We start from the raw sequence: 25,348 nt of genomic DNA, 5'->3' as shown, positions 1-25,348 counted from the left end.
GGGGAGTGTCCACAAAGGGGTAAGGGTGGGGGAGGGGCGGCAGATAGGGTTGGGGACTCTCTTATAAGTTTGGTTTAGGTCTCTCTCTCGGCCCCCTACAATCCCACAGTCCCAACGTCCCGACAGTGAAAGGCGGACCACAGCTAAAACCAGCTCAGGTAAGAGACAACGTCTGAGGTTAGGGGTCGAGGTTAGGTTCACCTTTGTGGGGGGAGGGGAGGTTACGGGACATAACTGTGGTATCTTCACCCTCTTTTCACTGCTCTGTCACACCACTGGGCCTGAAGGCTCTGTGCAGCTGTCCTTGTTGCTAAAAATAAATACTCAGGCTGACATACACACACACACAAAACACATACACACACAAAACACATACACACATTCATGCTTTCAGTATAATCTCAGATGATTGCAGTTTTTCAGATGTGACAGTAAGTGACTGCCTGTTGACTATCAGTAGGGTTAAGAGTGATGAAGCATACGTACCTCATCATATTTATTGGGTTTATGTGATGAACAGTTGATACAGCCCTTTTCATCTCTCTAGTCTGTCATGATCCACAAATGGAGGCTGTGTGTCTTAGATGTTTATGTGGCTGTGAAGAAATAGCAATATGTTAGAATGATGCACTTCTTATGAGGCAAGGTTTGCACTTAATGTTATGGTAATGACAGAGACATTCAGGTTTCCTTAATGTTATGGTAATGATAGAGACATTCAGGTTTTAATGTTATGGTAATGACATAGATAGACAGTCAGGTTTCCTTAATGTTATGGTAATGACAGAGACATTCAGGTTTTAATGTTATGGTAATGTCAGAGACATTCAGGTTTCCTTAATGTTATGGTAATGACAGAGACATTCAGGTTTCCTTAATGTTATGGTAATGGCAGAGACATTCAGGTTTTAATGTTATGGTAATGACAGAGACATTCAGGTTTTAATGGTATGGTAATGACAGAGACATTCAGGTTTCCTTAATGTTATGGTAATGACAGAGACATTCAGGTTTCCTTAATGTTATGGTAATGACAGAGACATTCAGGTTTTCTTAATGTTATGGTAATGACAGAGACATTCAGGTTTTAATGTTATGGTAATGACAGAGACATTCAGGTTTTAATGTTATGGTAATGACAGAGACATTCAGGTTTCCTTAATGTTATGGTAATGACAGAGACATTCAGGTTTTCTTAATGTTATGGTAATGACAGAGACATTCAGGTTTTAATGTTATGGTAATGACAGAGACATTCAGGTTTTAATGTTATGGTAATGACAGAGACATTCAGGTTTTAATGGTATGGTAATGACAGAGACATTCAGGTTTCCTTAATGTTATGGTAATGACAGAGACATTCAGGTTTCCTTAATGTTATGGTAATGACAGAGACATTCAGGTTTTAATGTTATGGTAATGACAGAGACATTCAGGTTTTAATGTTATGGTAATGACAGAGACATTCAGGTTTTAATGTTATGGTAATGACAGAGACATTCAGGTTTTAATGTTATGGTAATGACAGAGACATTCAGGTTTTAATGTTATGGTAATGACAGAGACATTCAGGTTTTAATGTTATGGTAATGACAGAGACATTCAGGTTTTAATGTTATGGTAATGACAGAGACATTCAGGTTTTAATGTTATGGTAATGACAGAGACATTCAGGTTTCCTTAATGTTATGGTAATGACAGAGACATTCAGGTTTCCTTAATGTTATGGTAATGACAGAGACATTCAGGTTTTAATGTTATGGTAATGACAGAGACATTCAGGTTTTAATGTTATGGTAATGACAGAGACATTCAGGTTTTAATGTTATGGTAATGACAGAGACATTCAGGTTTTAATGTTATGGTAATGACAGAGACATTCAGGTTTTAATGTTATGGTAATGACAGAGACATTCAGGTTTTAATGTTATGGTAATGACAGAGACATTCAGGTTTTAATGTTATGGTAATGACAGAGACATTCAGGTTTTAATGGTATGGTAATGACAGAGACATTCAGGTTTCCTTAATGTTATGGTAATGACAGAGACATTCAGGTTTCCTTAATGTTATGGTAATGACAGAGACATTCAGGTTTTAATGTTATGGTAATGACAGAGACATTCAGGTTTTAATGTTATGGTAATGACAGAGACATTCAGGTTTCCTTAATGTTATGGTAATGACAGAGACATTCAGGTTTTCTTAATGTTATGGTAATGACAGAGACATTCAGGTTTTAATGTTATGGCAATGACAGAGACATTCAGGTTTTAATGTTATGGTAATGACAGAGACATTCAGGTTTCCTGGAACATCTTTCCAGGATCAAGAACTAGATTTTTTTTGAACGAGTAATGTCTGCTTTCATAACGCACATAATTGTGTTTGGGAATCCAGTGAAAACACAGTAACTATCAACCATATTCTGTGTGTATGTGTCTGCAATAGTTTGTGTTTTGTCCATTAGTACATTCCTTGAATTCTAATCTGAGCTTGTTTCACCAATGAATTTCCTCTGTGAATCAGAGGAATTTCTGTTTCCCACATCCTTGAAGACAAGAAAGGAAGGATTGCGTTGCCATGGCGTCACCGAGCGAGGGCGATCAGACGGTGCCTGATGGAGAGAGAGAAAAGGAGGCGACTGAGGTCAAATCTATTCAGTCCCACTATCTCCGCTGTCCCTCCCCCAGCAGGTAAGCATACGTGGAGACCCACTGTTCTTGTAGTTCTGTAATAGGAAATGACCCACCCAGGGCTGTCACGGCTGTTGAAGGAACTGGACCAAGGTGCAGCGTGGTGAGCGTACATTTTCTCTTTTATTCGAAATGACGCCGAAAAAACAATAAACAATACAAAACCAACCATGAAGCTTCAGGCTATGTGCCATCAAACAAAGTTAACTTCCCACAAACACAGGTGGGAAAAAGGGTAACTAAGGGTCCCTGATTGAGAACCATACCCGGCCAAAACATAGAAATAGAAAATCATAGAAACACAAAACATAGAATGCCCACTCCAACTCACACCCTGACCAAACCAAAATAGAGACATAAAAAGGATCTCTAAGGTCAGGGCGTGACAAGGGCTCTAATAGTGTGTTAAATAAATGTATTGTCCAACTTCAATTCAGCTTCCAAGCACAATCTGGTCAATTTGTAGAGAGTATAGCCATGTCAATTTTATAGCATATAGAACGTCTTTCATCAGAAGTGCTCACAAGAACTGATTACTACTGTCACACACTATGATGCACACTAGACCTGGATCAAATACATACAGTTGAAGTCGGAAGTTTACATACACCTTAAACCAAAAACATTTAAACTCAGTTTTCCACAATTCCTGACATTTAATCCTAGTAAAATTCCCTGACTTAGGTCAGTTAGGATCACCAGTTTATTTAAAGAATGTGAAATGTCAGAAAAATAGTAGAGAGAATGACTTATCAGCTTTTATTTCTTTCATCACATTCCCAGTGGGTCAGAAGTTTACATACACTCAATTAGTATTTGGTAGCATTGCCTTTAAATTAACTTGGGTCAAACATTTTGGGTAGCCTTCCACAAGCGTCCCACAATAAATTGGGTGAATTTTGGCCCATTCCTCCTGACAGAGCTGGTGTAACGGAGTCAGGTTTGTAGGCCTCCTTGCTCGCACACGCTTTTTCAGTTCTGCCCACAAATCTTCTATAGGATTGAGGTCAGGGCTTTGTGATGGCTACTCCAATAACTTGACTTTGTTGTCCTTAAGCCATTTTGCCACAATTTTGGAAATATCCTTGGGGTCATTGTCCATTTGGAAGTGTCACGACTTCCACCAAAGTCGGTTCCTCTCCTTGTTCGGGCGGCATTCGGCGGTCGACGTCACCGGTCTTCTAGCCATCGCCAATCCACCTTTCATTTTCCATTTGTTTTGTCTTGTTTTCCCACACACCTGTTCCCCCCATGTCTGTGTGTGGAATTGTTTGATGTATAGTGCTTGTGCACTTGTGACTGGTTCACGACGGGATATTTTGTACCCATATTTTGTTGTTCTGGGTACCGTTGGTTTTGCTTATTAAACTGCTCCGGTTATTACCCAGTTCTGCTCTCCTGCGCCTGACTTCCCTGCAGCCAGTCACGCGCCCCTTACAGGAAGACCCATTTGCGACCAAGCTTTAACTTCCTGACTGATGTCTTGAGATGTTGCTTCAATATATCCACAGAAATGTCCTCCTTCATGATGCCATCTATTTTGTGAAGTGTGCCAGGCCCTCCTGCAGCAAAGCACCTCCACAACATGATAATGCCACCCCCATGCTTCACGGTTGGGATAGTGTTCTTCGGCTTGCAAGCTTCCCCCTTTTTCTTCCAAACATAACAATGGTCATTATGGCCAAACAGTTCTATTTTTGTTTCATCAGACCAGAGGACATTTCTCCAAAAAGTACGATCTTTGTGCAGTTGCAAACCGTAGTCTGGCTTTTTTATGCTGGTTTTGGCAGGTGGTTCCTTCCTTGCTGAGCGGCCTTTCAGGTTATGTCGATATAGGACTCGTTTTACTGTTGATATAGATATTTATGTATCTGTTTCCTCCAACATCTTCACAAGGTCCTTTGCTGTTGTTCTGGGATTGATTTGCACTTTTCGCACCAAAGTACGTTCATCTCTAGGAGACAGAACGCGTCTCCTTCCTGAGCGGTATGGCGGCTGCGTGGTCCCATGGTGTTTATACTTGCACACTATTGTTTGTACAGATGAATGTGGTACCTTCAGGCATTTGGAAATTGCTCTCAAGGGTGAACGAGACATGTGGAGGCCTACAATTTTTTTCAGAGGTCTTGGCTGATTCCTTTTGATTTTCCCATGATGCCAAGCGAAGAGGCACTGAGTTGGAAGGTAGGCCTTGAAATACATCCACAGGTACACCTCCCAATGACTCAAATGATGTAAGTTAGCCTATCAGAAGCTTCTAAAGATATGACATAATTTTCTGGAATTTTCAAAGCTGTTTAAATGTCCCAAAAGTGCCAACTCCGCTCACCCTGCATGTCAGGCTAAATCAATCACACCTCCAGTATTTGACATTACATATATTTGCCCCCGGTCTGCTTAGTAATTATATTTATATGCTTATGACTATGTCTCTATACTTTTGCAGTTTCTCCGTGATCTCTGAGTCCAGATTCTCCATGATATCAGGGTCAGATGCCGAGAGCATCTATATGGAGCCCATTCACCTGTCCTCAGCTATAGCTGCCAAACAAATCATCAACGAGGGTGAGACACAGATTCATTCCACCAACCACACATAACTCACATGCTGTTTTTTTGTCTTGGTGAGTGGATCTGAACATTATGATTTAAAACATCTAAATGAAAGCTTTTTTGGCAGAATACAATGTTATAAATGCTGTTCACCTAGAGAAGCATGGCTGTCGACAAAGTGAACGCTTGGGACTATAAGGTTCTATCTAGAAAAAGATGATTCTGAGATGATTGGCTTTGAAGTTCTGAACCCTCATTGGTTTGAATGAGTAGTTTGAACTACTTTTATCTTGTATTCTTTTGAACTTAACATAAACTGAGGTATTTAGACTACTGTATAGGTAGAGAACATTGAACAGAACAAGGCTGTTTCAATAACTACATGTTGACTAAAATACAGATAGAACATTATAGTCCCAAGCTCTCGAAAGGTTAAAGAAAGTTCAAGGGTGGAACCACAAAGAAAGCCGGGGAAAAACAGCCACCACTAGTCCTGTTTGCAGGTTCACCTTATACAGAGCAGCTTGGGGCAGCAGGTAGCCTAGTGGTTAGAGTGTTGGGCCAGGTAGCCTAGTGGTTAGAGTGTTGGGCCAGGTAGCCTAGTGGTTAGAGTGTTGGACCAGGTAGCCTAGTGGTTAGAGTGTTGGGCCAGGTAGCCTAGTGGTTAGAGTGTTGGGCCAGGTAGCCTAGTGGTTAGAGTGTTGGGCCAGGTAGTCTAGTGGTTAGAGTGTTGGGCCAGGTAGCCTAGTGGTTAGAGTGTTGGGCTAGTAAACAAAAGGTTGCTGGATCAAATCCCAAATCCCAGCTGACAAAATAACACACTGTTCCCTGGTAGGCTGTCATTGTAAATAAGAATTTGCTCTTAACTGACTTGCCTAGTTTTAAAAAAATACTGTACTGGTGCCAAGCACATTGCGTGTGCCTGTCTCCACATACATACTGTATTTGTCCCATAGAGATAAAGCTGTGGTTTGTCCCCGAATGGCCATTCGGTTGGTTACACAATGTCTCGGACAAAGCTACTTCTCTTCGGACTGACAAAGATATTACATACAAGGGTTAATTGTATTTTGCTTAAAAAGCAGTTAAATAATCAATCCAAGACAGTCCAGAGAGACCTTGTATACATACAGCATGCACTGCAATGCTCTATTATCCAGGACCTATATAATAGGCGGTGTAAGAGGAAAGCCAATACAATTGTCAGAGACTCCAGTCACCCAAGTCATAGACTTTCTGCACTGCAAGCGGTACCGGAGCGCCAAGTCTTAATAGCTTCTACCCCCAAGCCATAAGACTTCTGAACAATTAATCAAATGGCCACCGTACTATTTACATTGACACCCCCCACCCTCCATTTGTTTTTTACACTGCTGCTACTCGCTGTTTATTATCTATGCATAGTCACTTCACCCCTACCTACATGTTCAAATTACGTCAACTAACCTGTACCCCTGCACACTGACTCGGTACCCCCTGTATATAGCCTCGTTATTGTTATTTTATTGTGTTATTTAAAAAAAACATTTTTACTTTAGTTTATTTAGTAAATATTTTCTTAACTCTTCTTGAACTGCACTTTTGGATCAGTGGGTCCCACCTGGAACGTTTGAGCTAACGTAGGCTAATGCGATTAGTATGAGGTTGTAAGTAACGAGAAAGTTTCTCAGGACATAGACATCTGATATAGGCAGAAAGCTTAAATTCTTGTTAATCTAACTGCACTGTCCAATTTACAGTAGCAATTACAGTGAAATAATACCATGCTATTGTTAGAGGAGAGTGCACAGTTTTGAACTTGAAAAGTTATTAATAAACAAATTAGGCACATTTGGGCAGTTTTCATTCAACATTTTGAACAGAAATTCAATGGTTCTTTGGATCAGTCTAAAACTTTGCACATACACTGCTGTCATCTAGTGGCCAAAATCTAAATGGAACTTGTGCTGGAATAATACATTATGACCTTTCTCTTGCATTACCAGATCTAATGTGTTATATTCTCCTACATTCCTTTCACATTTCCACAAACTTCAAAGTGTTTCCTTTCAAATTATATCAAGAATAGCCCTATCCTTGCTTCAGGGCCTCAGCTACAGGCATTTAGATTTGGGTATGTCATTTTAGACAAAAATGTGTTTTTTTTAAAGGGGCAGATCCTTATGAGGTTTTAAGGGCTTGTAAGTAAGCATTTCATGGTAAAGTCTACACTTGTTGTATTTGGCGCATGTGACAAATAAAGTTTGATTTGATTATACTGTAGCGTTAGAGTAATCACCTCTATCTCTTACCTGAGAATACAATGTGTTCATTATGGCAATATCCAGCTAGAGACGTCCAAGCCATTATCCATAGCTAGACTGTCTGATTGGGGTAATGCGTTCGCCAACACACCACAATTATGCTCCTAACTAACTTTGAATAGGTTACTTTTAGATGGTTACACGTTTAGATGCAATGAATTATGTAATATTGTGGATTAGGCACTAGGGTGTGTGTGTGTGTGTATCTGAATAGTCTGCTCTTTCCTTTCCTCAGAGCTCCCACAACGGGGTATCAGGGCAGAGAGTACCCCAGACAGCATGTTGGAGACAGCGGAACAGCTGATGGTGGAGGACCTGTACAACCGGGTGAAGGACATGATCGATGACCGCAGCCCCTATAACACCCCCTGTGTGATGGACATCCAGCGGGCCATGGTACAGGACCGCCTGGAGGCCCCCAACAACCCCGTGGACGAGGTGTGGAACAACATATTCATCGCTGAGAAGTGAGTCACTCACTGTGCCGTGGAAGTTACTGTATGCATTACATATCCCCATACACCCATCACACACAAGCACACACACAAGCACACACACACACATGCTCCGCCCTTCAAAATACAGTGTTATATGCATAGCTCATGGAACATCATTCCAACTAGATTTACCCCCACCTCACTTTCACCATAGACAACTTCACTGAGTGTCAATAGAATGACAGATAGATAGCTGTTCACCTCCTATGGTATAATTAAGCAACAGGGCCCGAGTGGGTGTGGTATATGGTCAATATACCATGGTTAGGGGCTGTTCTTATGCACGACACAACGCAGAGTGCCTGGATACAGCCCTTAGCCGTGGTATATTGGCTATATACTACAAATCCCAGAGGTGCCTTATTGCTATTATAAACTGGTTATCAACGTAATTAGAGACGTACCCGTGTTATATGGTCTGATATACCACGGCTGTCAGCCAGTCAGCATTCATCCCTCGAACCACCCAGTTTATAATACTTTGTAAAAAAGGCCTGTGCATTGCAGTCTATTTCGGGTCAGTAAACTTGTCCATGTTCTTACCAGCCATTTCATAACCGTGACTCTATGACCACAACAACAACAGCGTTGCTTGTTCCTTCCTCTGTTTTGCAGATCCGTGGCGGTCAATAAAGCTCGTCTGAAGCGCATGGGTATCACCCACATCCTGAACGCTGCCCATGGTACCGGGGTCTACACAGGGGAGGCCTTCTACGCTGGCATGAACATCGCCTACATGGGTATCGAGGTAGATGACTTTGCAGAGTCTGACATCTCCCCTCACTTCAGAACCTGCGCTGAGTTCCTGGATGAGGCCCTGTTGACACACAAGGGTGAGTCAGTGTTCTTTTGTGTGTTCTTATTGGTGGATCAAGGCCCAATTCTCAACGGACCCATCTCAGACCCTACACCCTATACATTTGTAGCTCTACCTGGATTTGATTGATGAAAGTAATATGGTGAAACTTCCAACTATCCTACCAGACAGCGAGGGAGAGCTATTACCAGGATATTTAATGGATACGATATGAACGTCTTCTTGTGTGATCTCATGTTTTTCTCCCATTTCCATTGACCTTGAGTCTGGGCTGACCTGGACATAGTAGAACCAATCTCTGGATTGTTTGCTTTGGCTTAACTGGACCCAGTGATGATGAGGCTTGGAATTCCATCTCTAGACCAATCCAGAGACTACTTGGAGTTCCATCTAGATTCTAGACTAATCTATAGACTACTCCTAATTACTCATCATAACCAGGGGTGGCCGTCAGTCTTATTTTAGGGAGGTCACTCAGAGCCAATGGACAGGGATAGCCTAGCTATATCTGGACTCTGTTTAGGCGGGTGAATCATCTTCTAAAGCTTTTCAACCCCCCCGCCCCAACTCTAATTAAACCCCAAATAGATTATATCCACTGACCGCTTTAGTTAAATAAACACATATTTGTTAAGAATTAGGTTAAATGTCAGGCAGTAGTAACTAGTATTCATGTCATAGGTTTGGGTCTGCGGGGCCTCGCGGTCCTTTCCGCTACAGGGAGGGAGTAGGCAACGTATCACATTTCAAACCTGGCACCTTGGGGGTTATCATATCATGGGTTATGATGTCAGAGTTTATAACTGGGGGGTACAGTGTTTAGGAGTGATACAGTCACAACTGGAAGGGAATACAGCCCTCTGCTGGTTATAGAGTGTCCTTGCAGAGCAGACGTCATGCTGGCTCTACCTGCACATAAAATGTATTAGCCTCCTACAGCTACAGCTGTTATCATCAAACTGGTACCTAATACTTTCAGATTCATGAAATCAGTATTGTCATTTGCTTATCCCTTATGTTGCAAATGTATCTTTAATTAACTACATATAAACCCTGGAAAATAGTTATTTCTTATGTCAAGTGTAACCAATGGGAAGTGTGTTTTTGTCTTCTTCTCCTGCAGGTAAGGTCCTGGTGTCCTCTATGATGGGCGAGAGCCGCTCCGCTGTGCTGGTGGCTGCCTACCTCATGATTTTCCAACACATGACCATCATGGAGGCACTGACCACTCTGAGGAAGAAGCGACCCATCAACCCCAACGAGGGCTTCCTAAAACAGCTGCGTCAGTTTAACGAGACGCTACTAGAGGAGCGTGATGACGATGATGACGACACCCTCAGCCAATGCTCCGTCATCGACGCCCACACTCGCGCCCACCTGTTTGACGACGAAGAGAGCATGATGGGTGTGAAGGCCCACTCCATCATGATGGAGGAGGAGGAGGACAGCCAAAGCGTGATGAGTAGCGTGGCCTCGTCTGCCGCAGCCGCCGCCCTCAGGGACGGTGTTTTTGGAGGGCTGCGGATAGGCCTGGAACGGGCAGAGACGACAGAGGCCCTGGCCCTACCTGGAAAAGACGCTGGCGACGGTGGGGAGGATACAGAGGATGGGGATGAAGATGGCATGAGCATGATCCGCGAGTGGCAGAGGAGGAACGAGAAGTACCAGAGCGAGGAGTGGTGGGAGCAACAGCTGATGAGCGAGGCTGGGGATGAGGAGTCTCTCCTGGGGGGCATGCGGGGTCCTGGGGCAACAGAAGACCTGGAGAGCGTGACCAGTGAGGACGTCCAGGCCATGAAAGAGCGCCTGAAGCGGCGCTCGCGGCACTCCCCCTCAGAGTCAGTGTCCACGGCCAGTTGCAGCAGCTACTCTGACCTGTGGAAGCAGCGTCTGAAGGAGATCGAGGAGCAGGCGGCAGCGCGCTACCGCAAGAAGGACGACGACAACAACAGTGAGAGCACGGCGATGGAGGGGATACAAAATAAGAAGCAGACAATCAAGGACGACGTGGAGAGCGTGCTCTCGGACACCAGCTCCATGTACAACTTCTGCAAGAGGAACAAGGAGAACCTAACTCCCCTGGAGCGCTGGAGGGTGAAGAGGATCCAGTTTGGCTGGAATAAGAATGACGAAGGGAGGGATGGGGAGAAAAGAGCCGGGGGTGTATGGGGCAGTGGGGAGCAGGGAGATGGCGATGCTGAGGCCCGCACTCCGGCACTGGAGGACGTCAACCTGACAGCCTACCAGACCTGGAAGATGAAACAGGCGAAGCGGCTTGGAGAGGACAACAAGGCAACAAAAGATGACATTGTGGAGATGAGCCGTGGCGAGGACTCGGCCACAGCCAAGAGGAGACAGAGGCGGGAGGAGCTCCTGGAGCGCTCACGGAAGACGCTGGAGGAGAGTCAGTCCATGTGTGGCTGGGAGACGGAGAGCTCCATGAGCGGAAGCACCCTGCCGCTCTCTGCCTTCTTCGCCCAGCCTGACGGCTCACAAGCCGGACGTGTTGCCAATGATGACAACATGTCCATGCTGAGTGGCAGGTCTTCTGTATCCCAAGCCTGCAGCACCAGATCTCAGGCCTCTATGGGCTCAGGAATTCCGCAGGGCATTCCCCAAGTCCCCATGATCCCTGTGCCCACAATGCAGGGACCTGGTGGGGAGCCCATGGTCGACCTGTCCAGCATTCAGAACTGGATCGCAAATGTGGTGTCCGAGACCCTCATCCAGAAGGAGCGTGAGATGAGCCTCCCCCCGTCCCAGGCTGGATCGGTGCTAAGTTTTGGTGGGATATCTAGTGTGGTAGGGCCAGCAAGACGTGGCTTGGACGATGACAAGGCTTCAGTGCTGAGTGGAGCGTCCTATTCGAGCTCGCTGGCTCATCACGGTGTCAGTGCTGGCAGGGCCGAGTCTGTGCTCTCTGGTAGAAGTGCTGCTTCTTCTACCAGTAATCTCTCCAGCATCTCCGGTCTGGGCTCCCGCAGGAGCAAGATCACCACCACCAGCGTGCCCCTCTACAGCCTTTTTGCCGACCAGGTCAACCTACAGAAGCTGGACTCCATGGACAAGCAGATGCAGTCAGAGATGAGGAACAAGATGGCCTGCTACGGGGTGAAGAAGATCGTTGAAGATAACAAGCGCAGCACACTCTACAAGAAGAAGAAGCCCAAGGACGAGGGCGAAGAGGAGGAAGAGAAGGAGGATGACTATTTAACGGGAAAGATAAAGACGTCTCTTCCACCTGCACCAGAGAAAAAGAAAGCACCTACGCGAAGCTATGGCCTTTCGGGCTGCCTAAATCTCTCCACCGCTCTGGAGAAAGAAAAGAACACCAGTGTTGATGATTGGCTAACCAACGTCATGCCTCCTTCAAGGAAACCAGCGTCCTATAGTGCAGAAGACGAGACTGATCCAGGGCCATCTGCCTCCGTGTATAACTTCGGAGGTCGGAGGGACTCGTCTGAGGAGGAAGAAGAAGAGGAGGAGTATGAAGTCGCATCCAGATATCGCTCCAGATTCCAGGCAGACACAGAGTCACGTGTACTTGGCAAATTCTCTTCCAACAGCGCGGATTCCAGCAGCTACAGGACTAGAAGATCCTACACAGCCACTGAGGAAGAGGAGGAAGAAGAGGAGAGTTATACATCGAAGAGGAAGTTTACTCATCACTCACAATATGAGAGTGGAGGGGAGATGGAGGGGAGGATAGAAAGGAAGGAAGAAAAGGAAGAGGAAGAAGATGTGGACAGATTCCTCAGCGAGCTTAGGCAGAGGTCTCGGGCTCGGGCTGAGGCAGAAATGCAGGACGATGACATCGTTGCAGCTTGGAGGGCACAACAAGAATCAAAGTCAAATGGTTACAGAAGCAGTGACTCTTAACCAATCAAAGACAGTGTCACACTTATAGTATGAAAGAAACTCAATCCAATGTTAATATGTTTCTTCAGCTAATAAATTAAAATTGCACACTTGCTACACAAGCCACCTTTCTTAGAACATCGCTTGTGGTCTTTTTATTTTCAGAAGTGGGGTGACCTTTATAATTCTATAGGTAGTTGTTATAGATCATTCTGACATGTAAATACTCATCTAAATCAAATATCCAAGCTTTATTATAATGGAAAAGGGAAAATGTGCACTTTGCTTTCTAAACTCAAACGAGTTTATTTCTCATAGTCAATTTTAGAATCAAATGGACGCAAAATATGAATATTTAAATATTGCCTCAGCCTAACTGCATTGCTTGTGCAGTGCAAGTAGAGTAACACACGTCTGCTGTTTGTTGCATTGATTGTAAAATGCAAATACTAACCTACAAAACAATCTAAACTAGATTACTGTTCAAGACAAAAAATATTTATGCTGTGCAATTTTTGGAGCACGCACGCAATTCATTTCAAAGCATTTATAATTGCAATAAATGTTAAAGCAATTATCTGGTTGTTTTATTTTTTATCTCATTCCTCATGCCTAAGGACACTGACCTGGATTCTAGTTGATCACATCTTTAACGAAAACATGAGACAGAGTAGAAGAATAGAAGACAGAATAAAAGGAAGTATGATAATCAAATCGCATAGCACTTAACATTGTAAGGGGAACTCAACATATTCATCTCTACTGAACTGGGTGCTTTTTATCACAATATTTTACCCCATACATACTATCTACTTGTTATATTATGGATAGAAGACTACAGCAAGACACACTTTGACAAGGCAGTCAATATCCTATTGAGCGTCTGTCTATCCCTACAAGTATGGGCATGTACTGTATGCACTCGCACAGTTCAAGCCAGAAGACATACACGCGCGCAAATAACATGCTACTATTCCACTTTGCGAAAGAAAAACGTCATTACTACTCTCTGCCATGGTTTATTTGTAGTGGTGTTATTGTCTCAATTGATGCCAGGTGAGTGTTAGGCTAGTGACTAGATGAACATGCTCTACGGGCAAAAGTTTTTTTTTTAAGTATATGCAGAACTGAGCTAGAACAGACGATATCTGTTCTAAAACGAATTGTAGGATTATGGTTGGTGGTTAGTCGGGTCTAAGTGTTTAAAATCGTGTTTGAGGTTTGAAGCGCTGTGGGCCTACTTCCGTCGGTTCTAGCGTGGTCAAATAGTGACGACCTGGGTGGGAAGGCTTCTACAGTTGACTGAATGCATTTGTTTTAAATATTCAATATGGCTGACGGAGGAGTAATGAGCCAATATGAAAGTTCAGGACCAGGTAATCATTACTACATTTTACATATTCATTTGCAGATTATATTTTATTATGTCTGACTCCGTGACAAATAAACGAAAAGACCAGCACCATATGGTTGCTCTAGTTTACAATCTTTACCCGGTGCGTGTAGGAGGAAAAAAGCTGACCAGGATAGTTGTTGTCGTTCGAGGAGAAGACGTTCCCTCCTTTGTGTGGTGCGCGTTCCATATTCATAGCCAAAAGTCACCGCGATTTAACATATTTTATCTGTAATCGGCAACGCTGTTGAGTTGTTTGCTCTAGCTATTTAACTCCTTTAAAAAAATTGTAATGGAACATATCTACAGAAAAAAAGGCAATAGTTAACGAGCTAGCTTCGCTTGCATGGACACTAGCTAGCAAATAGCTAGTGTTACTTCGTGCTAACTAGCAGCTAGCTACATTTTGCATATTCATTTATCTCAGAAGTATGTTTAGAATTAATTTGAAAGAATCCAGTGAGGATTTGATACAACAATTGCAGTAAATCTAATAATAGTAAATCTATTATTTGCAATGCATTGGGGGGGTACCGCTAGGAGGAGATGACTTATTTTCATTACTAGCTGGCTACAGTAATTAGACTGTAGCAATGAACACAGTCAACGTTATGGGTACTGTATCAATGAGACCGCACAAACGAAAAACTCATGGAAATCCATGGAGACGTTGACATCTTTATAGCGTAGTTCTCCTAACTTCTCTTCGACATTTGAACGAAAACTTTTTGATAGAATGTTAAACAGCTTGGAGTATAGTTTGCCACCACGTTTGTAACTCTGGTTGCAGGCAAGTACCTGTTCCAGGCCAAGGTCACAGACTAGCTATCAGGTTGAATACTTTTTGTGCAAAGAGGGCTACTGTTCCCAACTGGTTTGTTCTGTTTGCTAGTGAAAGCAGACTGAAATGGAAATGGCCACGTTTGTCATTGTTTGTGTCTTCCCCGCTAGGCCTACAGGCATGCCATTGGAATAACTTTTATAGTTGTACTAACTCAGCCTATGTTTTCTGAAGAGTAAATGTGACACAGTTGGGTAAAGAGACCCCTCCCTAGCCACCCCACGGTGTACTAGTAGTACTAGAGGTTGATGGAAGAACAATGTCTTCTGTGGATCTCATGTAGACTACTCATCACATGGGCTATCCATCAGTTAGTCTCTTTGAAAACAATCACATTTTTGACTTAGCCTATTCCTTTCACATTTTTCCTTTCACTACCGTCTAGTCCTGTAGTTGTCTACCTGAAGGTAAATGACCTCTGATAGAATGTTACGGAGTGTCGTCAAGGCCTCCAATGGTCAGGAGGAATCTTATGCAGTGTTTTTCAGCTCCAATTTGAAAGAATATGATTGATGTTTTGCATATTTTGGATGTCTGTTATTTGAATATGCTGAATTTTCATTTTCTCTGCCATCTCCTCTCTCTGTCCTCTCTCTCCTGTGTGCTCTCGCTCCCTTATCTACTTTGCATTATGCATTTAGGCTTTCAATAACATGAAAGCATAATTCATTGCTAATCTGAAATTCTATTAATTGAATGATTTGCATAATGCATTGTGTGCCAATTAGGTTTATGGAACTCAAGGCTCTTATCCACAACTGTCTGCTGAAGCTCAAACATTTTCAGTGTAGGCCTACAGCCATCAGTCTCGTATACAAATTCAATGTCATATATGTTTTGTTTTGGAGATTTGCCATTGAAGAGAAGGCCATGATAAGGGTTTGCGTAGTCCTACACTCACTCACGCCTTCATGTCTTGGATTTGGAAACAAAGTTTACTATCAGTTTGCTATCAAATGGCAAAGTGTGGCCTACAGCTTGGAAGTAATTTATCCCCCTCAAATTATAAGAGTTGCGAGGGAGAGAGTGCGCACAAGAGTGAACTTATTTGGCACATGCCACGTACTCCTTAAAAGCTATCCAATTAATATGCAAATTAGCTAATAAATATTTATAGAGATTTTTTTGAATTATGCAGAAAGCTTTCGGAGCTCTGTGTGAAATGAATTGCTCTCCGCAACTTCAAAGCAGGCGCCTTGGCTTAATGAGAAACGGGGGGCTGAATTTGCATACGGCTCTAATCAGCTGAATACTGATTACGCTGCTTCGTTATGGGCGCTACGCTGCCAGCTGCACTCTTTGTTTCTGTTCCATTCCACAGGGAGGGAGAGAGGGAGAGAGAGAGAAAATGAGGAGAAAAAGACAGGAATACTGTTTTGCCACACTCTTGTTGATTTGTTTCAGTGAGAGAGGCGGTGTGCTGAGCAGCTAGTTGTTACAGTGAGAGAGGCGGTGTGCTGAGCAGCTAGTTGTTAGTGAGAGAGGTGGTGTGCTGAGCAGCTAGTTGTTAGTGAGAGAGGCGGTGTGCTGAGCAGCTAGTTCTTACAGTGAGAGAGGCGGTGTGCTGAACAGCTAGTTACAGTGAGAGAGGCGGTGTGCTGAACAGCTAGTTCTTAAAGTGAGAGAGGCGGTGTGCTGAGCAGCTAGTTGTTACAGTGAGAGAGGCGGTGTGCTGAGCAGCTAGTTGTTACAGTGAGAGGCGGTGTGCTGAGCAGCTAGTTGTTACAGTGAGAGAGGCGGTGTGCTGAGCAGCTAGTTGTTACAGTGAGAGAGGCGGTGTGCTGAGCAGCTAGTTGTTACAGTGAGAGAGGCGGTGTGCTGAGCAGCTAGTTGTTAGTGAGAGAGGCGGTGTGCTGAGCAGCTAGTTGTTACAGTGAGAGAGGCGGTGTGCTGAGCAGCTAGTTGTTACAGTGAGAGAGGCGGTGTGCTGAGCAGCTAGTTGTTACAGTGAGAGAGGCGGTGTGCTGAGCAGCTAGTTGTTACAGTGAGAGAGGCGGTGTGCTGAGCAGCTAGTTGTTACAGTGAGAGAGGCGGTGTGCTGAGCAGCTAGTTGTTACAGTGAGAGAGGCGGTGTGCTGAGCAGCTAGTTGTTACAGTGAGAGAGGCGGTGTGCTGAGCAGCTAGTTGTTACAGTGAGAGAGGCGGTGTGCTGAGCAGCTAGTTGTTACAGTGAGAGAGGCGGTGTGCTGAGCAGCTAGTTCTTACAGTGAGCGAGAGAGAACACTAGACGGATCTCCTCCTGTTGTGTTCTGTTTAACACACCTGACTGTGCCAGTCTTCTGGGTTCTGATTGCTCCTGGTCAGTGGGCCCAACTGAGCGGGGTCAGTGCCAGCTGGCCTGGATGGCACGCCGGTGATGCCACAGACTGTGGACTCTGCAATAGCCGGTGAGCAGAGCAGTGTGAGAGATCTGTTCCAATATCCACACTAACATACCACATACCACTTGAATGAAGCAATGTTTTGGGTTTGGATACAGTGCTATTCAATTGGTATGCTAGTAGCATGGGTATTGGACCGCGTGTCATGACAATAGAGTATTCCAGAACACCTGTGATGGTTTGTGGAATTCTACACTTGTTGATCCTTTGAATTTGCCATTTTCTTTTGTTTTCTGAAGGAATCAATTGAATTGTCATGTGCTGTTTCTGAGCCGTCTGGTTTACAAGCTTCTATTTTCCTCTCTGTTTCAGACTCGATAATCAACCTGTCAGTGTCCAGTAAAAGCACCATGGAGAACGGGGACATAGTCAAAGGTGAGTTTCTACAGCCTTTCTTTGACTACAACTAGAGCCTTTAGTATGTCATGGAATATGTGTTTCTTGGAATGAGCTTGGCCGTCTTTATATAGTATGGCCTGTTTCATTTCCATCACAGAAAATGTAGTCCTGAACTGACTTGAGGTTCGATGGTGTTGTCCTCGGTGCTGTACTGTGGTAACAGAGTAGTAACAACTTTGAGTCTGTATATTTGGTCCAATGTAAAGATGAATGTTGGAGGATTTTGACTGTGTTGTTCTGACTGACCTCCCGTCTCGAGGCGTGCTGACCAATGGCCGGGACACTCAGAAGCAGACTGTCATGTCCCTCACCAACGCACAGTCACAGGCTCTGCTGCAACAGGTAACACACACACTCCCACGCATTACTCATATTCTTCTTCTTATTTTTTAACAAAAGCCAGAAATGCTCATTTGCATACTTTTAGTCTCTAATACTCTACAAGCCATCAGTCAGTTAGCTCCATAGCCAACATGATGCTAACACCAAGGCAAGACGGATAAGATCCCGTCCCCTTGGCAACTCAAGGGGTCCATTCATTGCGTCCAGCGTTGCCATGGTGACTCCTTTAGCCCGCTACCCTGGCGCCAGCTTGGAACTAGCCGTTAAAATGGAAGTACAGCAGCCTGCTGCCTGGCATGCCTCCTCTCGCTGAAACAAAAAACCAGCGCGCTGTCTGCTGCATGCTAATTAGCCCACTCCAACTGTCGCTTAGAAACAGGTGGGGGTGGATATGCAAATGTATGCCAATTTACATGTGCCTCATAACCAGTCTTTGATTATAATACTCCCACCTTCTCTCTGCAGTCATATCCCCATAGGTTGCACTGGCTTTTTATAATTTAAAAGTAGTAGGGTTTAAGCCACAGATTAAATCTCTGATACACACCTACACGCCCCCTTTTATCTCTCTTAGTCACACACACACTCTCTCCTTCAATCTCTTCTGTTGTCTCTCTCCCTCAATCTCTTCTCTCTCTCCCTGTTTGTGTTTGTTTGTGTAGTTGACCTTGTCTCCAGCGCAGCAGCAGCTGTTTCTCCAGCAGGCTCAGGCCCAGCTCCTTGCAGCAGCTGTTCAGCAGCACTCCGCCAGCCAGGCCCAGAACAGCAGCACCACGGGGGCCGCCATCTCTGCCTCCGCAGCCACCCCCATCACCACCCAACTACCACTGTCCCAGCCTATACACATCACTCCTGTAAGAGATCTACTGTAGTGTTATACTCACTCACACACAGTGAATCATACTTGTCTAACACTGGCTCCTCTCTCTCTCAGCTCCAGCAGCAGGGCCTGCAGCAGTTTGTGTTGGTCCAGCCAGGTCATTCCATGGCCACCCAGCTACAGCCTCAGTTCTTCATTTCCCAGACTCCACAGGGACAGCCCAGTATGTTTCAGTATCATAGTAAGCTATACACCAGCACTGAAGTAGTTTCATGTTTCAGGACCTTTCACTAAACCATCTCTCATTTGACAGATCTTTTGCAAGCCCAAAATCTTCTCACTCAACTACCTCAGAGCCAAGCTAACCTCCTACAGACTCCAACTATCACAATTGCCCCACAGGTCAGGGGAAACACACTTTTTCACAATAGCCTAATTGTTAGTGGCTGTGGGTTGTTTCAGGACAGGAACACAGACCATGCACATCTCTTCCTCCCTCTATCTTTCTCTTCTATCGCACACAGCCGGCCACTCCCACGCGGACCGTAACTGCCACCCCTGGCCAGCTCCTCATCCACAGCCAGACCCCGCCCCCTAAGGGTCTGGGCACGCCCACTCTGGAGGATGCCAATGATCTGGAGGAGCTGGAGATTTTCTCCAAGGCCTTCAAACAGAGGAGGATCAGACTGGGCTTCACACAGGTATGGCCCAGGGACTCTGGACTGGTTTCTGCTGTAATACGCTCATAATAGATTCAATTTTATTTTTTGTGTTTGTGATAAATTATTTAATCCAAAACTGATTTTCTTCCCTCCATTATTTTGCCATAGAAACAAGATATGAAAGAGTTCCAGGGATTGCATTTATATTGTACTTGAGCTTTTTTTCCTAAATAGTGCTTCAAACTACATTTTTAAGGAAGGGAACTCACCCTATATACTACCAACCTGGTTGATGTCAGTCTTACTTTCCCTGCCCCCTCTCTTCTCCCTCCAGGGTGACGTGGGGCTGGCCATGGGGAAGCTGTATGGTAATGACTTCAGCCAGACCACCATCTCCCGCTTTGAAGCACTCAACCTGAGCTTCAAGAACATGTGTAAGCTGAAACCGCTGCTGGAGAAGTGGCTCAACGACGCAGGTAGGTCCTCATAAGGGAGGTGTGTGTGTGTTATTTTAATTTTTTTTTAAATGCTGTCATTGTGTACATTTTTATATTTGGGTAGTGTATCTGAGAGTTTTTCTCCCTCTGGGTTTTCTGACCCACTCTCCTTGTCCCCCTGGCTGCAGAGAATGTGAGCTCAGAGTCCAGCCCCAGCCTCAGTCCCCTGGGCTCTGGTCACGGGTCACCCAGCCTGGCGTCTGACCTCAATAGCCGGCGCCGCAAGAAGAGGACCAGCATCGACACCAACATCCGTGTGGCCCTGGAGAAGAGCTTCCTCCAGGTAAGACCTGGTTCTAACAAAGAAGATTGTACCTGTTCAGACGAGATTTAGATGCCTTTTAGAAGAGCTCGACCCCAAATAAGGGATGTTTGACTGTACGCCGTGCATTTAGAAGTAGTCGGGGTGTCTACAGACCACTGCCAGCACTAGGTATCTACTTTCCCTCACTGAGTCTGGTGCTCTTTGTCCCCTTGCAGCAAAACCAGAAGCCGTCGTCAGACGAGATCTCCCTGATAGCAGACCAGCTGAACATGGAGAAGGAGGTGATCCGGGTGTGGTTCTGTAACCGCCGGCAGAAGGAGAAGAGGATCAACCCTCCCAGCAGCTCAGCTTTCCAGAAGTCCATCTTCTCGTCCCCTACTACTGCCAGCCTGGTGAACACTGTACCCCAGACCACTGTGACTGTCACCCCCTCTCTGCCTGTCACCAGCTTCAGCCTCACAGGTACGTGTGTGTTTTCTAGTCTTGGGTGTACTCGTCTGATCTTTCCATTGATAGTTTCTGTGATGGCAAAGCCCAAAGAGGGCTTCACCGTCTAGTGGAAGTGTGTCCTCTGCATCTCTATGGGTCCATATACGTGCAGGCTATAACCACAACTGATAGCTGATGTTTGGCTTACATTATCTATGGCTAATTAAGCAGCCCATATAATGTATAGTGCAGCACTTGTAGACTGACACAGGATAGTATATTATTTATATGGCGTAATGTTGACCATCCTGTGTTCTAGACAGGACCCTGGTGCCAGCCACCGGCAACACAGCATCCGTCATCTCCAGCACCCCTACAGTCCCCTCTATGTCCCACACACCCTCCTCCTCCGTGACAACCATGTCACAGCCAGCCGTTACCATGACGCAGGCGGGGCAAATGCTCTACAGCAATGGCGGGGGTCTGGCTGCAATGGCAGCTGCAGCGGCGGGAATCAGCCCGGGTCTCATGCCTTCATCGCAGTTCAACACAGGGTGAGGCTCACACAGACACAAAGTGCTGTTTGCACTCGGTATCTAAGTGAAAAAAGATGTGTTGTCCATTATCACATAAGTGACTCATTGCTCCTCCAGGGGGGCCTTACTGAACCTAACTACTGCAGGTTTTGGAGGAGCGCTAGCCACCATCCAAGGTGTGTTGAGTGGCAAGTACACCCTGCTACTATGCACCTTTATATACATACTTAAATATGCATTTAATGTGTATTTTTCTGGCTTGTTTAAAAGTCACTAGAGCTCTGAAATAGGGTTGTTTTGGTTACAAGAAGGGATGTGGAACCCTTGCTTTCTCTTGTCTTATCAGGGAGAAATGATCCCCAGTCACTATGCTAGTCTAACCTTCCCTCTTCCTCCTTCCTCACAGCTCTGGCCTCCAGCGGGTCCTTCCCCATCACCACCCTGGACGGGAACGGGAACCTGCTATTTGCCAACACCAGCATGTCTGGCTCCGCCCCCAGCATGGTGAACACGCCACTCTTCCTGAACCCCCAGAGCCTGTCCTTATTGGGTAGTAACCCTGTCAGCTTCATCCCTGCCAGTGCCCTCAGCCTGCAACTCACCGCTGGCACCAACACCATCACCACGGCAACCACACCAGTCAACACCATCGTCAGAGCCTCTAAGGCCCAATGAATGAACTCGCGGGGTGGGTCGCTCCCCATTTCCTCCTCTTCATTGGTCGTTATTTAATCTTTGTTCTTTTTGCTACCACCAAAAAGTTGTTGTTGGAAAAATATTCTTAAGATGTTTTCCTCCCTATCTCTGCCACAAGGGGTCCTAACGGTCCTTTCAAAGATTGATTGAGATTTGGCAATAGAATCTCTTTTTCCTCAGAACCGCTTCTAAAACCAAAAATGTGCGTTTTGATTTTATTTTGCTGAGTATTGAATGAAACTGACATGGTTTAACTTTCTAGAGAGATTTCATGATGATCTGTGTGTTAGGTTCTCTAATTTTAAGTTTTACTTGAGGGCGTGTTGTACAGGCCTGGACCGTTGACATCAGATTTACACCTAAAGATTAGATTTCTCTGCTTGTTTTTCCATGTTACCTAAAATGTTCTTTGTGCGGTTAGTTGTGTGCTCTGATATTTGCCGTTTGTACATTTTTCAAAACTTTTTTATTAAAAGTTTTGTTGCTTTAACATGTTTTTCAACATAGTTCCAACTCTTTAAAAAGAATCACTAGGCTGTGAGAGAGCCTGGGTGCAGACTTGCTATGGAAGAGCTTTACTGCCGTCTCTGGGAAGAGTTACAAACAGCGGACTTCAAGAGAACTTGGAATGTCCTTTATCCAACCAAAAAATATTAGTGTACTAGACTTAGCTCTATATTATCATCACCCTAGTGTAATGTAGCATAGGGATTTATCTAATGGACCTCTCCAGAGTGGGAGAGATTAATGCAATATTTTGAAGGGGACTTTCCAAAGACTAACAAAGATGTTTCTCTCTGATATTCTCCTCCCTTATGCCGAGGTCTATAGAAGACAGGTAGGATACCAAAAAGAGCGTCTGGAGAAGGTAGGGTAAGGTGTCAGTAGTATAGTGGAGTTGCATGGCCCATACTGAATCTGCCTTGGATTACATGAGTTCAAGAAGGTATTTACAAGAGTAATGATCTTGAAGTAATTCTCAGGACAGCCATTTCCCAGTGAGTCACTGCATGTACAAGTTAAAGGAGATTGTCCAGGTCTGGCCTTCTCTGCGTTTATTCTTTCTCGTAAGACCAATATGCTGCCACTAGAGCCCCGGGTACTGCAATCAGTACTCAACATAATATATTGAAATACCTCAGCAGCAAGAAAACAATATATATATATATAGTCAAGCAAAACTGAAACCATAAATTCTAAGAATGTAGAAATGTTTACCTGTTTTTTTTGTAGCTTTGCTGTACGTTTGAAACAATGACGACAGCAGAGAATCATATCTTGATACACAACATGAGCTGACTCCACATGCACTGTAACTGCAGTGTCCAGTACTACTGCTATTATTATGTCATATATTCACCCAAATGGTACTTTATTCTTGTCTGATCCTACATACCAAAGCATTAGCGTTTTCATTTTGTAGCTGGTTTGATGGGTAGATCTTCTTTTCTTGGTGTGTGTTTGTTCTCGGGGTTTCCTGCAAAGCCTTATGGGAAATGTAGTTGTATCTCTGCTTGAGTCTTTTTGTTGTGGGTTTGCTCTGCTATATTGAAGTTTTTGAAATATGTATCTGAGGGCCATTTTTACTTTACGTCTAGCGCTCGATATTCACATGCAAGTAATATATATATACATGAAATATTCCTGTTTTCTATCTGAACTAGTAGGTTCTTGTAATTGAATGTAGTGCATTATCTTTAACATCCTCTGTAGGATAGAAATGTTTAAATGTGACTCTGGACCAAAGTAAACCACAGGGTGTGGACTGATCCGTTTCTGGCCTGTTGACTTGCAGTTTAATGATTTGATTTGACAATTTAAAATCAATTTTTTTTTTGACCTGGCAACAGATACACATACCAAACTGAGGATATAAACACAAAGTCCAAATGCTTGTTTCCATTATGGTCCTCTTGTAACTAAGGAAATGTACTGCGTTCTGTTTTTTACTTTTGTGTTGTGTGCTGTTTTATCAAAAACATGTAAAGCCAGAAGTTTTCACAATGTGTACTTTTCATGCCTTTATGTTTACATCACAAGGGAGAAAATGTTTTATTTTGTGGCCTTAATGGATGGGATATGGTATCTGCAGACTACTACTTGTTAATGCAGGTCCGATTTGTAAGTCGCTCTGGATAAGAGCGTCTGCTAAATGACTTAAATGTAAATGTTAGAAAACCTGTTTGTAAAACTTTACTGACATCCTAACTGATGGTTCTTGGGGGGGGACAGTCTTGGGGGGGACAGGCTGTCTAGTGCTGGGTTCATCTGGGACAGGCTGTCTAGTGCTGGGTTCATCTGGGACAGGCTGTCTAGTGCTGGGTTCATCTGGGACAGGCTGTCTAGTGCTGGGTTCATCTGGGACAGGCTGTCTAGTGCTGGGTTCATCTGGGACAGGCTGTCTAGTGCTGGGTTCATCTGGGACAGGCTGTCTAGTGCTGGGTTCATCTGGGACTGTTGGACCTATTCAACACCAGGAGGCAGCATCTCAAAAGAAACCAAAGACATAACGCTCTACCCCACACACACACACACACACTTAGATCAGTGGTGCTGCTGTCCTTTGTAGTCGCTTTACCTGAATGTTGTGCAGTTAGTCATCACATCTCTTACACATTGTCTTAGTTTTATTTGTACGCCAAGTAATGCAGGGGTGGGCAACATACGGCCAGAGGAAAAAACACTCCAGGAAACGTTTGAACGTTTAAACATTTTAATTATAATGGACCTTTTACGTTTTAAAATAACTGCCCTTTTTCTGGCCCCCAAATTGCTTTTGTCCGAACAAATCGGCCCCCAAAAAAGTGCGGCCCTCCACTGAATTTTGAAATCCCGATGTGGCCCTGGAGTCTAAATGATTGCCTGGCCCTGGAGTCTAAATGATTACCCGGCCCTGGAGTCTAAATGATTACCCAACCCTGGAGTCTAAATGATTACCCAACCCTGGAGTCTAAATGATTACCCGGCCCTGGAGTCTAAATGATTACCCAACCCTGGAGTCTAAATGATTGCCCAACCCTGGAGTCTAAATGATTGCCCAACCCTGGAGTCTAAATGATTGCCCAACCCTGGAGTCTAAATGATTGCCCGGCCCTGGAGTCTAAATGATTGCCCGGCCCTGGAGTCTAAATGATTGCCCAACCCTGGAGTCTAAATGATTACCCAACCCTGGAGTCTAAATGATTGCCTGGCCCTGGAGTCTAAATGATTGCCCAACCCTGGAGTCTAAATGATTGCCCAACCCTGGAGTCTAAATGATTGCCCGGCCCTGGAGTCTAAATGATTGCCCAACCCTGGAGTCTAAATGATTGCCCGGCCCTGGAGTCTAAATGATTGCCCGGCCCTGGAGTCTAAATGATTGCC

At 44.5% G+C, this 25,348-nt stretch overlaps 2 protein-coding genes across 8 annotated transcripts; both read left to right on the top strand.

The window, feature by feature from the left end:
• dusp27 (dual specificity phosphatase 27) lies at window positions 1–13,301 on the top strand. Of its 2 annotated transcripts, none has more exons than XM_052509024.1 (6): window positions 1–158; window positions 2,530–2,696; window positions 5,143–5,261; window positions 7,788–8,019; window positions 8,665–8,882; window positions 9,990–13,301. In XM_052509024.1, exons 2-6 carry the CDS (start codon window positions 2,584–2,586, stop codon window positions 12,743–12,745), a joined length of 3,438 nt encoding a protein of 1,145 aa, XP_052364984.1. In that variant the 5' UTR covers window positions 1–158; window positions 2,530–2,583; the 3' UTR covers window positions 12,746–13,301. The 2 variants fall into 2 exon arrangements, with proteins under 2 accessions (XP_052364984.1, XP_035613352.2); XM_035757459.2 differs by having other exon boundaries at window positions 14–158; window positions 2,559–2,696.
• A 318-nt stretch (window positions 13,302–13,619) lies between these two features.
• LOC118371833 (POU domain, class 2, transcription factor 1-like) lies at window positions 13,620–23,989 on the top strand. Of its 6 annotated transcripts, none has more exons than XM_052509027.1 (14): window positions 16,356–16,442; window positions 16,841–17,345; window positions 17,652–17,714; window positions 17,998–18,080; window positions 18,743–18,934; window positions 19,015–19,141; window positions 19,214–19,302; window positions 19,425–19,601; window positions 19,897–20,038; window positions 20,188–20,342; window positions 20,540–20,786; window positions 21,073–21,307; window positions 21,407–21,465; window positions 21,696–23,989. In XM_052509027.1, exons 2-14 carry the CDS (start codon window positions 17,315–17,317, stop codon window positions 21,962–21,964), a joined length of 1,869 nt encoding a protein of 622 aa, XP_052364987.1. In that variant the 5' UTR covers window positions 16,356–16,442; window positions 16,841–17,314; the 3' UTR covers window positions 21,965–23,989. The 6 variants fall into 6 exon arrangements, with proteins under 6 accessions (XP_052364989.1, XP_052364985.1, XP_052364988.1 ...); XM_052509026.1 differs by having other exon boundaries at window positions 16,357–16,442; window positions 16,658–17,345; XM_052509029.1 differs by lacking the exons at window positions 16,356–16,442; window positions 16,841–17,345 and adding an exon at window positions 13,620–13,780.
• The last annotated feature ends 1,359 nt before the right edge of the window (window positions 23,990–25,348 follow it).

Source organism: Oncorhynchus keta, unplaced genomic scaffold (assembly GCF_023373465.1).
Source record: "Oncorhynchus keta strain PuntledgeMale-10-30-2019 unplaced genomic scaffold, Oket_V2 Un_contig_3981_pilon_pilon, whole genome shotgun sequence".
Lineage (NCBI taxonomy): Eukaryota > Metazoa > Chordata > Actinopteri > Salmoniformes > Salmonidae > Oncorhynchus > Oncorhynchus keta.
The sequence above is the reverse complement of the archived record's forward strand: the minus strand, read 5'-3'. Positions and strand labels throughout refer to the sequence as shown.